At 33.8% G+C, this 14,635-nt stretch overlaps 2 protein-coding genes across 3 annotated transcripts in view; both read right to left on the minus strand.

The window, feature by feature from the left end:
- Positions 1 to 420: 420 nt before the first annotated feature.
- Positions 421 to 4,264, minus strand: LOC135640576 (uncharacterized protein At3g27210-like). 2 transcript variants are annotated; one of them, XM_065155169.1, is made up of 4 exons: positions 3,926 to 4,264; positions 1,270 to 1,350; positions 849 to 1,010; positions 421 to 766 (listed from the first exon to the last, which is right to left on the minus strand). In XM_065155169.1, the coding sequence occupies exons 1-4, from the start codon at positions 4,065 to 4,067 to the stop codon at positions 687 to 689; spliced, it is 465 nt and encodes a 154-aa protein (XP_065011241.1). In that variant the 5' UTR covers positions 4,068 to 4,264; the 3' UTR covers positions 421 to 686. The 2 variants fall into 2 exon arrangements, with proteins under 2 accessions (XP_065011241.1, XP_065011240.1); XM_065155168.1 differs by having other exon boundaries at positions 421 to 1,010.
- Positions 4,265 to 5,793: 1,529 nt separating this feature from the next.
- The window catches only part of LOC135640659 (uncharacterized), a 30,706-nt gene continuing 21,864 nt past the window's right edge, over positions 5,794 to 14,635 (minus strand). The window contains exons 8-12 of the mRNA XM_065155337.1: positions 13,076 to 13,289; positions 12,071 to 12,126; positions 9,344 to 9,457; positions 7,311 to 7,494; positions 5,794 to 6,209 (exon numbers count right to left, since the gene is read on the minus strand). Coding sequence (XP_065011409.1) covers positions 6,087 to 6,209; positions 7,311 to 7,494; positions 9,344 to 9,457; positions 12,071 to 12,126; positions 13,076 to 13,289 — 691 coding nt within the window. The 3' untranslated portion in view covers positions 5,794 to 6,086. The remainder of the gene's footprint in view (positions 6,210 to 7,310; positions 7,495 to 9,343; positions 9,458 to 12,070; positions 12,127 to 13,075; positions 13,290 to 14,635) is intronic.

The raw sequence follows: 14,635 nt of genomic DNA on the forward strand, positions 1-14,635 counted from the left end.
GATATGTCACTAATCATTGTTGTTAGCTTAATTGTGTAATCTTACGACTATTTATGAAAGGTGGAGATGTATATGTGTGATGATGATGAGATGAGAGCTTCTTTTTGTTGTCCTGCATCAGTGTCGATGAGCTCGGATCTCTTCCTTTTTTTCTTTTCTAGTGTTCCTCCATCATTTTTCACTTCGCTGTTGCTAATGCTGCCATTTTGAAGACAAAAAACATATTCAGCATGCAGTTTTATATGGACAATTATTGTTGATGGTATTTCGATTAGATCTCCGAAATTGCCAAACCATTGCTCACCACAACAAATCCATCCTTGTGCCGATCGCTTGGCTTCTTCTGACAGTGTGTGGTTGTCATCAAGCAAAATATAAATGATAGAATCCAACCTTGGAACTTCATCTAAGCATCAGTAGGAAAAGAAATTTCTTCTCTTGATAGAATCCAACCCAAACCCGATCTAAAGCAGCAATCGTAACACAGATTCTCCGCGAAGAACAAAAGTTGCATTTTCTACTATGTGTCATTCATACAAGCTTTGATTCATCAATATGAACAAAATGGATTGCCTGTGGTTGGTGGTAGCAACAACAGCCGCTTCAGTGAACAGGGCTCGTCTTCTGCTTCCTTCTCTCTTTGAACCTAATGCTGCACAAGCGCGGCAAGCAGCTCTTCTTGGCCTTCATCTTCTTCTCTTTCTGCTGTTTCGAATCTTTACTTGGAGTCCCATCATCAGCGACAGAGGAAGTCTCATGAGGAATTCTGAGGTGTAAGCTGGCGTCAGTCTCATATAATTCTGGCTTTCCGTCACTTTCATTCATCCCACAAGCAGCATTTTGCTTACCAGCCACTTCAACTTGGTTTTCCTGAAGGAGTTGGGCAAGTTTCCTTTTTGGATCAGCTGAAGAAATCTGGGATGTGGTGGTATCTGGAAACATAGCAGCAGAGAATACTTTGTTCACTTGGGGTGTCCTATTATTGTTGATCTGATAGTTTGGAGTCGAGTCTGAACCAAAAGAAGAAGAAAAAAATAAATAGCCACTGAAAAATAAAAATTTATTGCAGAAGATGCAAGCATGAGATGATTTAGATTTGTAGTTTTGGTTGAGCCACTGAAAAATAAAAAATTATTGCAGAAGATGCAAGCATGAGATGATTTAGATTTGTAGTTTTGGTTGAGCCACTGAAAAATAAAAATTTATTGCAGAAGATGCAAGCTTGAGATGATTTAGATTTTTAGTTTTGATTGAGCCACTGAAAAATACCTCCATTAACACTGACAAAATCATCTTCACTATCAGAATCTAACCATCCCTGTGAGTCAAAGAAGGTCTCCTCTTTACTTCCTGCAAATCACAATACACCATTCACTCCATAGCCAATTAGGTCAAGCGTGCTATTAGCATAATACAAGTTAATCAACCAGTTAGGATGGTAGAATAACATTTCTTTTCAAAGATAAGCACTTGTTTTCACTGTTGAAAAATGAAAATTTAGCATAAAAATACTTTTATTGTTGCTGGTGAATAATCCCCAGTGTAAGTGAATATATTTGATGCACCTTTTAGCTTCTAGGAATGATGCCAAAGAAATTGGCATACGAAACAATCTAATGATGGATGTTAACTTCAAGACAAGTTAGTTTAGCAAAAGCTTAGCTAAAATGCAATGTCGGAGTGCCACTTTTTCTGTGATCTGGATTTACATGTCCTACAGGATGCATATTTGAAGGTAAAAGAAAACTGCATTTGAGAGTTGCTGCTGCTTATGTAGAATAACTAAGTTTGTTCTTTAGCCGAACTAGTTTGTCACTGTACATACTACTGATCTAAAGAATGTTGGAGGAGCATAAATCTTGTCAATCCAACAATTTAACCAATATTTTGAGCAATAGAACCCAGTCAGTCAGAATATTCCTCTTACCAGTCTGAAAATAAGAACATCTAAGCATATGGTGAAGTATCCAAAACTTTATCTTCGATACTCGGTATAAGAACTCAACTGCTTTGAGCATCAAAATTACCCCGTCCCACATGCTCTCGGCCCTAGTTTTGCATGCTCTTGCACATCATCAAAGATTCAATCCTCGTGTCATGATGACTTCAATAATGTTCTCCAAGTCGGCTCGACTTTGCGACACGGATCGATAACTAATTCTGATACTAAAATTAATAAATCGAGATACTACCTTTCTTTTGTGTCTTTCTAGAGAAAATAACTTCTGCATTGAATGAAATAGTAAATTTTCGGCTTTATATGCAGAGCGGCTTATAACCAACCTAATAGGTTAAGCTATCGAGTATTATCTAGTCGCCAAATTGAGTCCATCATATACTATTTACTGATCAAAATTTGTCTAATCCTCTGACAATAGAGTCAGATGAAGATCATAGACCCTTACATAAGATTGAAACAGCAATTTCTGAAAATCTCGGTACTCTAAAACATTAAATACGATCTATGAAACTGGAGAATGCAAATGGATGATACAAAAACTGCAGTTGAGAAAAATACACATAATTCCGGGCAAACATAATGTACTACTGAGGATTTCAATGACAAATTATGAGAAACAGATGAAATGTATAACTAGGATGAAACGACTGATGATTGCAACAGTCACAGCTACGCGTCAAAAAGGAAAGAGCATCAAACACACTTTGAAATGAAACAGTTCTAACAACTTTAGAATGGTAGGTTGATACAGAGATTGACTGTTGATGGCAAGGACTTGGGATCGAATGCTACCTTCATCTTAAATTACTTATCATAATCCTTCTTAATACCCAAAAACTAAATGCCAAAAAAAAAAAAAAACCAACATTATTGATCATAATTTAGGGAAGACTTCTTGTGCTGTTTCTTCCTGCAAGGCTTTGACATAATTTAGGGAAGTATAAAAAGCTAAAATTCAGTCATTCATCCGATATCTTTTGGAAAAAAAAAGAAGTAAAACACATTCTTGGTAGCTACTGATATCTTAATCTGAGTCATTATCGATCAATTTAAAAGAAATTAGTGATGTGCAAAATACATAATTTGTTCTGAAAATTAACAAACAAAACTTCATCCTATAGGGTGTCCTGTCCAACTAGCATCCAACCCTGAAATATGTTTTCTCTGCTTTCCTCTTCAAGAATTTGCTCAGTAGGTACAGTTTAAGGTGTGATGCTCAGAGGATTTTTGATGCCTTCCATCTTTAATTTGGTCCAACATAATTGCCTGACTCCATTGGATTATTTTTTAGGCTAAAAGTAACAGGAAAGATCATCTGAAACACAATGCTATCTATCTAGAAAAGCAATTGTATGCTCTCTCATAAGAATTTACATAAATATTAGTAAGATGTCTTTCAAAGTAAAGGGATGATGCTCTTTCATAAGAAACTGACTGCTTAAATATGAGATTTTATGTATATATTAAAAAATGACTAATTTATTGTATCTTTTGTTCTCATCATCATGCACACAACTCCAGATTGTGTGTGCAGGGTTCATCAGACATCACAAATATGGTAGATCTTCATCTCTATCAACTTAGATAATTGCGATAACGTTATGCATGAAGGTTAAACATATCGATGATCAATGCAATATAGAACATCAACCACAAGAAATTATGATCTTCATCTCTGGACTCATGAACTCATAAAACTGCCAAATTTCTCAAAAATAATAGAAATTGCTGATAAAATGCATTCCTGTTCTAAAGTTTCACTAATTTAAGAGTCATGATGAAACACTGAGATTAAGCAAAACTCACGTCCATCTTCTCCCTTCGCTTGAGGATCCAATGCTAGATTTTTTTTCTTCTATAAATTACATGAAGGGATATAATTTTGGAGTAACAGGAGACTGGCAAGATAAAATCTATTTAGAAGATGAACCAAATAAAACACAGAAACTAAAAGAAAGATCGTACCAAAATCCACCTGCTTTTTCTCAGAATCCAAACCTTCAACTTTGTCTTCCACACTGAGAGACTTATCCTTGTTCTTCATCATCAGAGTCCCTGGAGACGAGAGCTTCTCGACCTTTGAACCAATTGTCATATGGAGACTCATGGCTAATTCTGGATCCTTGTGGGCTTAAAGATGACAAGTTAGACAGCTGATGAACCACAGAAACCACAAATATAAAGTTATAAAGAAACAAAGCAATGTGGAAGCTTGATGAAATGTAAAGCAACAGTTGCTGTCAAAGAATCAATTGTGAAAGAAGTTTTGGAGAGAGAGAGAGAGAGAGAGAGAGAGTGAGAGTGAGGAAACAGGGAAATCATGGTGTGGCCTTGCCATCATATTTCATGTGGGGTCTCACTCATACAAGAACGGTGGCATCTCCATGTGCACCAAAAGTTGTTTTCTTCGGCTGTTATTTTCACATGCATTTGCACTTACTTACTAAATGGTCCCTTTAATACTCAAAAACAATGTTGAAGGAGATGTGGAGCTGCCAGTTAGCCATTGTTGTACTTGAACGGTGGTTAGGACATAGTCTGAATCCTTAGGTGTGACATGAATGATTTCAATGCAGAGAAATATACGATATAATTGATCGGATAAGTTAACTAAGTATATTAAACTAGTCGTATTAGGATATTCTTAATTTATTTATAACTATTAGTGTATAAAACATAATAATAATAATAATAATAATAATAATAATAATAATAATAATAATAATAATAATAATAATGCCTCAAATTCTAAAAATATCATAAATTGTAATCGCCGTTGGACTTGTGACATTGATTTGACATCTAAATCTTTTTGATATCCTTTGTGTTATTATGATTACATGTGCTTATAAAACTATAAAATAATCCTCATCAAAATTCTTTAGAAAATTTTATACATCCATCAACACAAAGTTCATAAATAATAATGTATTAGTTCATGGAAACTCTTTACAAAACATATATCGTTCTCCAAATATTGAGATCCCATTCACATATATCCCTTATGGTAAAATTGATCTAAATTGATTTAAATCAATTTTACCAGATTTAGATAATGTAAAATGTCTTAGTTGTCACCATAATCACTATTCGAAGGGCACTTTTAGTGTCAATTTAAGTTCCAATGACTGCCCAAACGATCACTTCACATATATTATGTACATACATACACACATAGTTCATATGTATTCGAGGAAACAAATGTTAAATTTAGATTTAGTAAAATAAATACGAAAAACACTGATTTCATACATATACAAATATATGCATAAATTTGGTATCACATTAGGAAGATGCTCCTCCACCATAAGCTACGCGACTTAGATTCCGGGATGGAGGAACCTCCACCATCTTCTATCACTGGAGTGGGAAACAGAGGGTGGTGCTTTGTTTTAAGAAGATATATTCCACCAAAAACAATGACAAGCACGATAAATAAAGAAAACTTCTTTACGGAGAAATAAAGAATATTTTATCTTACGAGGCTAAAAATCTAAGGCAACTAATGTGTGTGTAGTAGGAGGCTAGGCTGTCTTCTTGCTGAATCAACTAATTTCATAAACAAATAAATTGTCGGTAGATTAAGGTCATGTTAACTACTGAGAGATCAATGGAAATAGGAGGGAAAGGAAGATTTGGAAAAAAGACGAGAAATATTCGAACCAGACATAGGACAGTCAAACACCGGCTGCAGTGGGGCAATTTGATGATGATAACAGGGGATAGATACCAATCTATCAAGTCCTTAGGTGTGCAAATGGAGTCATCTATTTGCACAATGAATCAATCCCCGGCTGGAGATAACTAAGAGGAAGATGCAGCAGCCGTAGTGATTGTCTTAATGAGTTCAGATTTTCCATAGAATCTGACAAAAGTCATGTGACAAAAGTATATCCAATTTACTTCAACATCCACAGACGATTGATGCAATGAAACCAACAAACAATCCATTCGTCAGGTGATTTGATGCTGAGATGTGAACAATCTCCTAAACACCTGGGGAGTCGTAAGATCATCACATTATTCAAATAGACGCTTAAACATCAGAGAAATAAAATATGATTCACTCGTTTCTGATGACCTGAACTTTCTGTTGCTGGAGGAATAAGGTGAAAAATGTAGAGGTTTAGGCGGTCATGCTGTTCGAATGGAGTTCAGATTGCATCTCCTGAAGGAGGATCTCTTCGATTGCATCTACAAATCGTGCCAGATGGAGACGTGATTGCATGTCCAAAGAGTTTGCCATTTCCTATCAAACAAAATGAGATACAGCATAAATCATCCAACGTATAGATAGTGCAGTTTTTCAACAGCGCATTTAAGATACTAGTATCAAATAGAAAATTAATGGGCCATATCCAATAATCAAACGTGCCATAGTTCTCCACATGAACTAGAACAACATAAGCAGTCACATGAGGAGGAAGATGCTTAATGATGAACATAAAGCATGGTTGCATATCTAAGAGCACAAAGTGTCGAATATTTTAACAGAATAATAAAGATGCAGAGAATGATAACACAGAGCGCACAATGGAAGGAGTTGATAATTTTTAAGTGACATGGCAAAATGTAGTGTGTTTCCTCATTTATGTCCACCTGGATTGCAAACATCAAAGTAAAAATGAAAGCAAAAGGAATTATACAATTAGACTTACTATAATAAAGTCACAAACAAAAGCAGGGATAGATCACTCAAGGAACCAGATAGCTGCCTTGCTTGCTCATACCAGATATTTCTCATAGTTAGATTGGCCATAGACGTTAGATCCTTTGGACAGCTTTCGAAGATTACCTAAGAAGATGGACAGTCTTCAGACTAGCCCACCCTGTATCTCTTTTAACTCTACCAATAGAAATAATTTTGAAGTAATATGGTGATGAAGTTTATGCAATATTACTACAAGCAAATAACACAATTGTGATTTCCAAAGACAAATGTGAAACCTAAATTAAAATCTGATGTTTTATATTTTAATTAAATATGTTTCTACATAAATAACCAGTCAATAGTCTTTATCTAATTATTTAGTCACATCATTTGAACAAGCATTGTAAATCTTTAAAAGTTCCAAATATTCAAAAAAGAGGAAAACTATAAAAAAGGAAAATAAATGCAGAAAGACTAAAATTTTATTCAGGATAATTCAGGTTTGTACCACATGAACTCTCTTTCCTACACCAACCAGCAAAGATTAGACTAGCAAAAGTTCAGGTTATTTCAGAAATGAAAGGTTACTCAAGAATAAAAGAATGTCATTGGCTAATTTTAAAACCAAACCACAAATATGGTCATGACCAACAATTTAACAAGTCAAGACTGTTCCCATAACCAACCAATAAAATTTACCTTGACCTTGCAAAGAAAACTCAGAGAAATGCCTTTGGACTGGTGGTCACGATTTTTAATTGACAGCAACTTTAAAGGATAAGACGATATTGGCCAGCCGTGAGCTAACTTAATGAAGGTATCAATTCCTCCCACCAAATGTGCTGTAACTGTGTCATCCCTGTCCGAGTACTCTAAAGAGTGTCTGCAATTGAAAAGATATTATTTGAATGAAGAACAAAGAGAAGAAAGAAGTTCATGCACACAGGACTTTGTAGATGAACAAGTCCTATGGGCTTCTGAAAAGCCCACATCCAGACAAGACTAATTCAGTATGATAACCTGAATTAGTTTTATGTCAAAATACAGTGATGAAACTTAATTATTTATTTTATAACAGACAATTTTCTACAAATTCCAGAGCTTAGGTGACTGATACAGATTGCAAAACATATAAATTTGTGTCTGAAATTTTACATTGGTGGTCTTTCATGCCTAAAGCCAGGAAATTGACTAAACAAAGTAAAAGTCAAACCTCTTTTTGTATAACATCAGGTTAAAGCTGCTGGCAAATAATTTCACATATATTCCAGTGAGGTCGCAGAGGGCCTCCAGCTTTTTATTATATTTTGTACGCTATCATCATTTCCATAGTTCTTACCAATTAAGCTATTCAATTGTCTTTCAGTAGTTAGTCCACCTTTATCATGCCAAAACGTTTGAAGTCTGAAAGGACTGATGAAGAATAGGATGTATCATTGGTTTGGCAGGACCGTTGAAGAAGATTAAACAAGTCTTCAACATCTCCATTATTCTGTGTATACAACAGCAAAAATCATGTTGTTTTTCTCAAAATAACAAAAATTATGTTGATCAACATGAATTCTGACCATATGAACCAACAAACTAGCATGTCCAGAATGACTTGTGTATCCCTGTCTGCTTAAGTCAAAGATTATAATGACCCATCCAGATCTGTTGTTTTCTTTATTATATGAACTTTTGAGATATTTCATTATCCTAGGTTTCCATTGTATCCTAATTTGACTACCAACTTCTCACATATGCATATAATGTTTAGCCTTTTATATTCCTGATCATGCATGTTTCTCGAATTAGAAAAAAAATATCTAATGCAAGAATCTATTGGTTTCTTATAGGAATATAAATATTTTATTCAATGGCATGTCTCATCTATGTTCTTTGTGTCTTCCCCATTTAGTGTCATGCTTTATCAGATTTGATTTTTCCTCTTAATGGTTATAAAAAAAATGGAGGATTACTATAAGTTCACCAAGAGGACAAGGACCTACTTTCTACTCTGCACTGAAAAATAAAACTAGAACTCCACAACTGAGCTTGCTACTAAGGCTGATCCCAAGTGGAGGTTGATATTAACAAGGTAACTTTTGCTTATCATAAATTTACTTTGATCCCTAACACTACAACCAATATCCACTTATTTTATATTACATAAAAATGAATTAAATAAAATAGTCAATATTGATGACATCATTTTGGTGACCACATTTCAACAATCATGAATCCTACTTCATCAAATCAATCCATATAATGATTCTGAGTCTCTAACAATCAAAGTACAAGATCAAAAATTTGCAAAATAAAATAAAATCATTGAGCACAATGTTCACTATTGTTTCTAATCAATGACATCCTTTTTCATACATCAGCAAGAACTGGATACAAAAAATGGTGGTGTGTTCACACACCATGCTTCTAAATGTTGTTTGTCCACACAGTACTGAAACAGGGTTTGCGCAAGACCAAGGCCAATTGGTATGAACCTGTACAGTTCCGCACCAGTTGGCACATAGCACACTAGCACATTATCCACATGCCTTGGTGCTTGCAAATTTTAAAAACCTAATCCATAAAGGTGAAATTAACAAATCTTGTTAAACTACTTTCAGTTTTCCCTGGCAAGTAACCATCACTATGTTTCTTATACTAAATCATTCACCATCCACCAGAAGCATAGCACAATTTGAAGCATAAGATAATTGAACAACAAAAGAAAGAAAAAAAAAACTTGCCTTGATTTGTTAGCATCTTTTACCAGTAATCGTCGTAACATGCATAGAACAATACGATGCTGGACTTGCCTTATAAACCATCCCAAAGATGATGTAGTTGATGAAATGAAATCTCTACGTGATCAAATGAACATGTTTAAGTAAAAGAGAGTCCAGGAAAAGAAAGTTTCCACAAAAAAGATAAAATCACACAGCAGAGAGCAAGAGATGCACTAGGAACAAGTAAGCATTTGTTTGGACAACTATTATAAACATTATCAATACTTAACTAAGAGAAAAGGAAATGATATTAGTAGCATATTTGACATTGCAATATTCTATCACATAATGAAGTGCACTAGGAGATGTGGTTGCCGATAGTCAACATAAACTATATCCAACTCCATAAAATTGATGCTTTGGATTACTTAAGACTTAAGAGTAACCATGCAGATTTTTCAGACATTGTTTTCAATCATGGTAGATAAGAAAATTTACATCAAACAACATATAGACCATCAAGAGTCTAAGCCATCGATGATACTTTTAACTTTTTATGAGGTTGGCATATAACTAAGACTTCCCATACAATGGTTACAGAAAACCACAAAGATATTTATTCAAAGATCAATCTACATACACCAGTAACATATCCTGCAAATTGAGTTCTGTTGAGGGCACCATCACATCAACTCCTTTTTTATCGTTTCCAACAAAATTCTATTAGGTCTTCTCTGCCTCTTCTTGTACTACTGATCCTGATTAAAACAACTTATTTCAGGTGCATCTACATGTCTCCTTAACAACTAAAGTAGTGTACTCTCAGTTTATCCTCAATTTTCCAAAATCCTTCAAACCTCATCAGGTCATAGAATAGAGTAATATCATCCTCTTTAAAATTTAATTTAACTCATTTGCTCTAATTTTTTAGACATATCTAAACTTCTAACTCATTTGCTCTAATATTTTGTCATAAAAAAATTTACGGAAAACAATTTATCCATATTTTTATCTACATTTCAAACTACAATAAAGCTCCTTAGTTTTCCTTATTTTATTTATTTTCAAATTTTATAGCATGTCCTTTGTGTAGTACCTGTATTTTAAACTTCATCGTTCCACCACTAACTCTTCCTTGATGCAATGCCCCTACTGATACTCTCAAGACCTCTGTTATCACTTTTAACATGACCAGCCATCTAATAAGTCCACAAGGCATTAGTATCATAATATCATTTTATCCAAAATTTCAAATTTGTTTTTTCCATCCTAATCATAAGCATTTTATTGGCATTTTCCATCTAGTCCTACTAAAACTATTCACTTCTCTTTCTCTTTCCTTTACCAAAAACATAATTAATACCATTAATCTACATTAGATAAGTCAAGCTTATTAGGCCACTCTTTCCATTCAACTCTATTCATGGCAAGAGAAAAAACACATCTGGTTAATCAATGTCCACTCTTACAGTTAGTCAAAAGCTCATTTTTTTAATACAAGTATTAACAATTATGAGATCATAAGTACTAAGATAACCCATTATAAATTGATCCACATCTTTCTGGAATTTCCTTTGAACTCATCATCTAGTCCTATTTATGGGGCATAAAGCCATAAACACATTTCTATCAACAATTCTTTTAAATTTTATCTCAAATAAAACTTACTGCATTTTATTTTCTATACTAGCATATAAAAAGTTTACATTCAGTACTATGGAATGTACTAGATTTTTCACCTGCCCATTTAATTTCCTGTACACTAGTTATGGTGATTCTCCTCTTAATTATTGTATCAGGTAGTTCTAACCTTCAAAATGTCACTTTTCAAGGCCTTCTGTCCAGCAACACAACACTGAACAGTCATTCAAGTAATTTTACATCAACAAACAAGTACTAGATTCATACTTAATTTTTTGGGGCTGATACTAGAAGGTCAAAGAGGGTGCAAGATTTCAAAAGAGGATACATACAAAATTTCATATTAGTATCAATTGAAACCCCAACAGAACCTTGATCTTAGGAATAAGCTTGTAATGCAGACATATCACGAGGATGAAATGATAAAGACAAGGAAAGCATTCTAGATGATGTTAATGAATTTCATTCTTCAGATTCAGTTCTACTTCCATTTATCAACATGAATATGTTGGAAGAACCCTGAGAAACAATAACACACAATTTTCTATAATCACAAAAAATTAAGATTAGCTTCAGATAAAAGAGAAGCATAATACTACAACAACAGGTCATATTCCACTATCTAGAGTCAAATTGAGAAGTTAGGGATACAAATAGTTACTTTACAACGAGATTTCTTCTATGCCCTTAGATATTTCTTCAGTTGTCAGCAGCGAGTTTCCATATGTTCAAGCTCACACCCAAAATAGTCTCAAAACAAAATTCTCCTATAGAAAGATGACAACTATTTCTTTTGGGAAGAAAAACATCATGATATAGACTTCTATACACTCAAAATTTGTTGTTCGTGTCAAAACAGCATACAGGTAAGACAATAGGATTTATTAGAAATTAGTAACTAGTCAAAACTATAATTGACAGTAAATGAATAGATGCTATTTTCAATGAACAACAACAAAATAACCCTAGTTTATATAACTTTATATGAAGTTATGAACTATGGTATTTTCACTGAAACGGATGCTATTTCACTGAATGAACTATCGTCAAATAACCAGGTATAAGTCGTAACATTTTTATAAGAACAAAAAACTGATAGCAGTATACCTGGATGACTTGATGGTATCAACTACTCCATCAATAAAAACATCATCTGGGAAAATCTGGAGACCCACAAATGGAAAAACAGTGAACAAATAAATAGATATATAAATACATAATTTCATGTCCAAAACCACTGAACAGCTACAATCATAAAAAAAATTTTGGACGTCATGAAGTTATCGAAAAGACAAATGCCCCTAGGTATGAGAAGATTAATACGAGTGTATGACTTCACAGTCATGAACATAGATTAGGGCCTTTAATACAAGTCCAATACTGATTTTGGCAACCAGTCAAACCAGTATGGTTCTAGTATAGGAACTGGTACACTTGATATGTGCATTTAATTATTAACAAGTAAAAACGGATTCTCCATACATGCAGAAAGAACATGCACAAGATCCTATTTGCATTTCATAACTACCAAATAACTGCAATAATCCTCAACTTGTTCCACTACTCACATTGTTCTTCTCAGGAGTAATATGAAGTTAAAATTTTATTAGAACTTGCTCATAATTGGTTTTTCCTAGAAAGATATATTCTTATCTTTATTTTGTTGTACTACATCAAGGATTTAGATCTCAGTTCAATCCAGGTTTTGATAATGGATTTGACAGGTATGTACCTGGTGTCCTGGGCAACATACAGCAAGGTATCACCAGAAAATATATTTGACTAAATATCAATCAGTATCAACCTATATGGTCCAATATCAATCCTTTATTGTATTGGTAAATATTAGTCAGTACATACTAGCCAGCCAACTGGTATTTGATTCCTTGTGTTACACAGAAACCACAAGGAAACTGTAAACCTTATCATTTTAAAATTCTATTCTTGGCACACAAGATTAAATTTGCAATTCTCTCCTACATGCATATATTGCGAAGCATAAATAAATGGCTAAAGTTGTGTTGTTTTCTTAGTTGTAAAGCTTATGAGCTTTGGGTATCAGAATATAAATTATGAACTTGACCAAGTGGAGGAGAAAGAATGTAAATGTACCTCTACACTTTTTAATTCCATTGTCTTATCAATCACTTCTATCAACATCTCATGTTCTGATACAAATGGCTCCACAAAATCCAAGTTATGCTGGCTAATAAACCCATCTATGTTCGGAATAGGTGTCTTTAAGGACAGCCTAATACAACTTCCTTGAAAATCAATGACTCTTGCATCAGAAAACATATGTTCAAGGTGTCCAACTGCTTCTAACCTGGAAAGATGATAAGGACATCTTTAGTGAAGAACCAGGGGAATGACACATCTCTCTTAGAAAATAAAATTGAAATGTGTAAGCACCAAAGAAATAATCACTAGCAAGTTCACCAGCTGATGCTCCATAGATACATAGCTAGCCATGGAAAAAGAGCACTTGCTTTCACCAAACAACATTGCTGTTATAGTTATCCAATGAAAATGTGGCAACAGACTGATAACTGCTTTGAATAAATAAAAATCCAACGTAATTCTTAAAGAGCAATACCTGTATATAGAAATCTAAAAAAATGATTATAAAGAGCATTAAATTACTGTCCATAAATATATCCAGAGTTCCTGCTCCAATTAAACTTGGATATATAAACATAGGAAGACATTTGATTCATTCATAATGTAGGAACTCAGGCCACACTTATATTCATGAGATAAACTCAAGATAGTTCTAACCTTAAGCAACTGATCTATGGAATGGAGTCAATGGACACATAAATGCTCAGATAATAGAAAAAAGACACAATTTAGCCTGCATGAGGTTGGCTAGTATTGATTAAAACTTTGCCTCAGCTAAACATTAGATATTTGTACAAGACATTAAGTTATCAAAAACATAAAAGTAACTGAGCAATGTGCCATTGCAACAAAATTATTTTTGAGCATCAGGACACCAGAAAGCAAACCAAGACCATATGTCTTGAATGTCAATCTTTTTGGTATTTTAAATCCTTTGGGTTAAAACCAGAAAGGTAAACCTGAGGATATGCCAGTGTAAGCTAAATTTAGAATCAATGCACGTGAAACCAAACTACACACATTTGCATACTGATACATGTTTTAATTTAGACGCACCATGGAATTTTTGTAATAGTTTCTGTTTGCCTGCCATAAATGTTTACATGAAAACCCTAAATCAAACAAAAAAGAAGAAAAGCAAAAGAAAATATAGTCATAATTAAATGGCACCAAAATTTCTGGATAACCAGAAAGAAGTCAAAACCTGAAATTTTAATTTCTGCTTAAGTTGTCCAGCACCTTCAGTCATCACAAATAAATAATCTGTCTTTAAAAACACAAGTCAAAGATAATTACACTACTGCATTTTTGGGCAATAAAGATTCCCAATAAAGTGTGAACCATACAGAATTGAACTTGAATCCAAAGGAGATTTTGTACACTGTTTCTCCGTTCAACAAATACAATAGTGCATCTGTCATGAATTTCAACACCATATATTGTCCACATTGTCATTTGAAATACAGTTTCAAGCCAGATAAGAATTACTAATGTCAGAACAATTAAATGCCAACAAAACAGAACAGAAATCAGTGAAATTGCTTTCAACTC

This window comes from Musa acuminata, chromosome BXJ3-6 (genome assembly GCF_036884655.1).
Source record: "Musa acuminata AAA Group cultivar baxijiao chromosome BXJ3-6, Cavendish_Baxijiao_AAA, whole genome shotgun sequence".
NCBI classification, from domain to species: Eukaryota; Viridiplantae; Streptophyta; class Magnoliopsida; order Zingiberales; family Musaceae; genus Musa; species Musa acuminata.

What these genes read in the sequence shown, in the direction of transcription:
- LOC135640576 (XM_065155168.1), bottom strand. Translation starts at nt 4,067, where the DNA reads ATGAGTCTCCATATGACAATTGGTTCAAAGGTCGAGAAGCTCTCGTCT. An exon ending in GAAAAAGCAGGTGGATTTTG is followed by an intron (nt 1,351 to 3,925) that starts GTACGATCTTTC and finishes TGTGATTTGCAG; the next exon opens with GAAGTAAAGAGGAGACCTTC. An exon ending in TTTTGTCAGTGTTAATGGAG is followed by an intron (nt 1,011 to 1,269) that starts GTATTTTTCAGT and finishes CTTTTGGTTCAG; the next exon opens with ACTCGACTCCAAACTATCAG.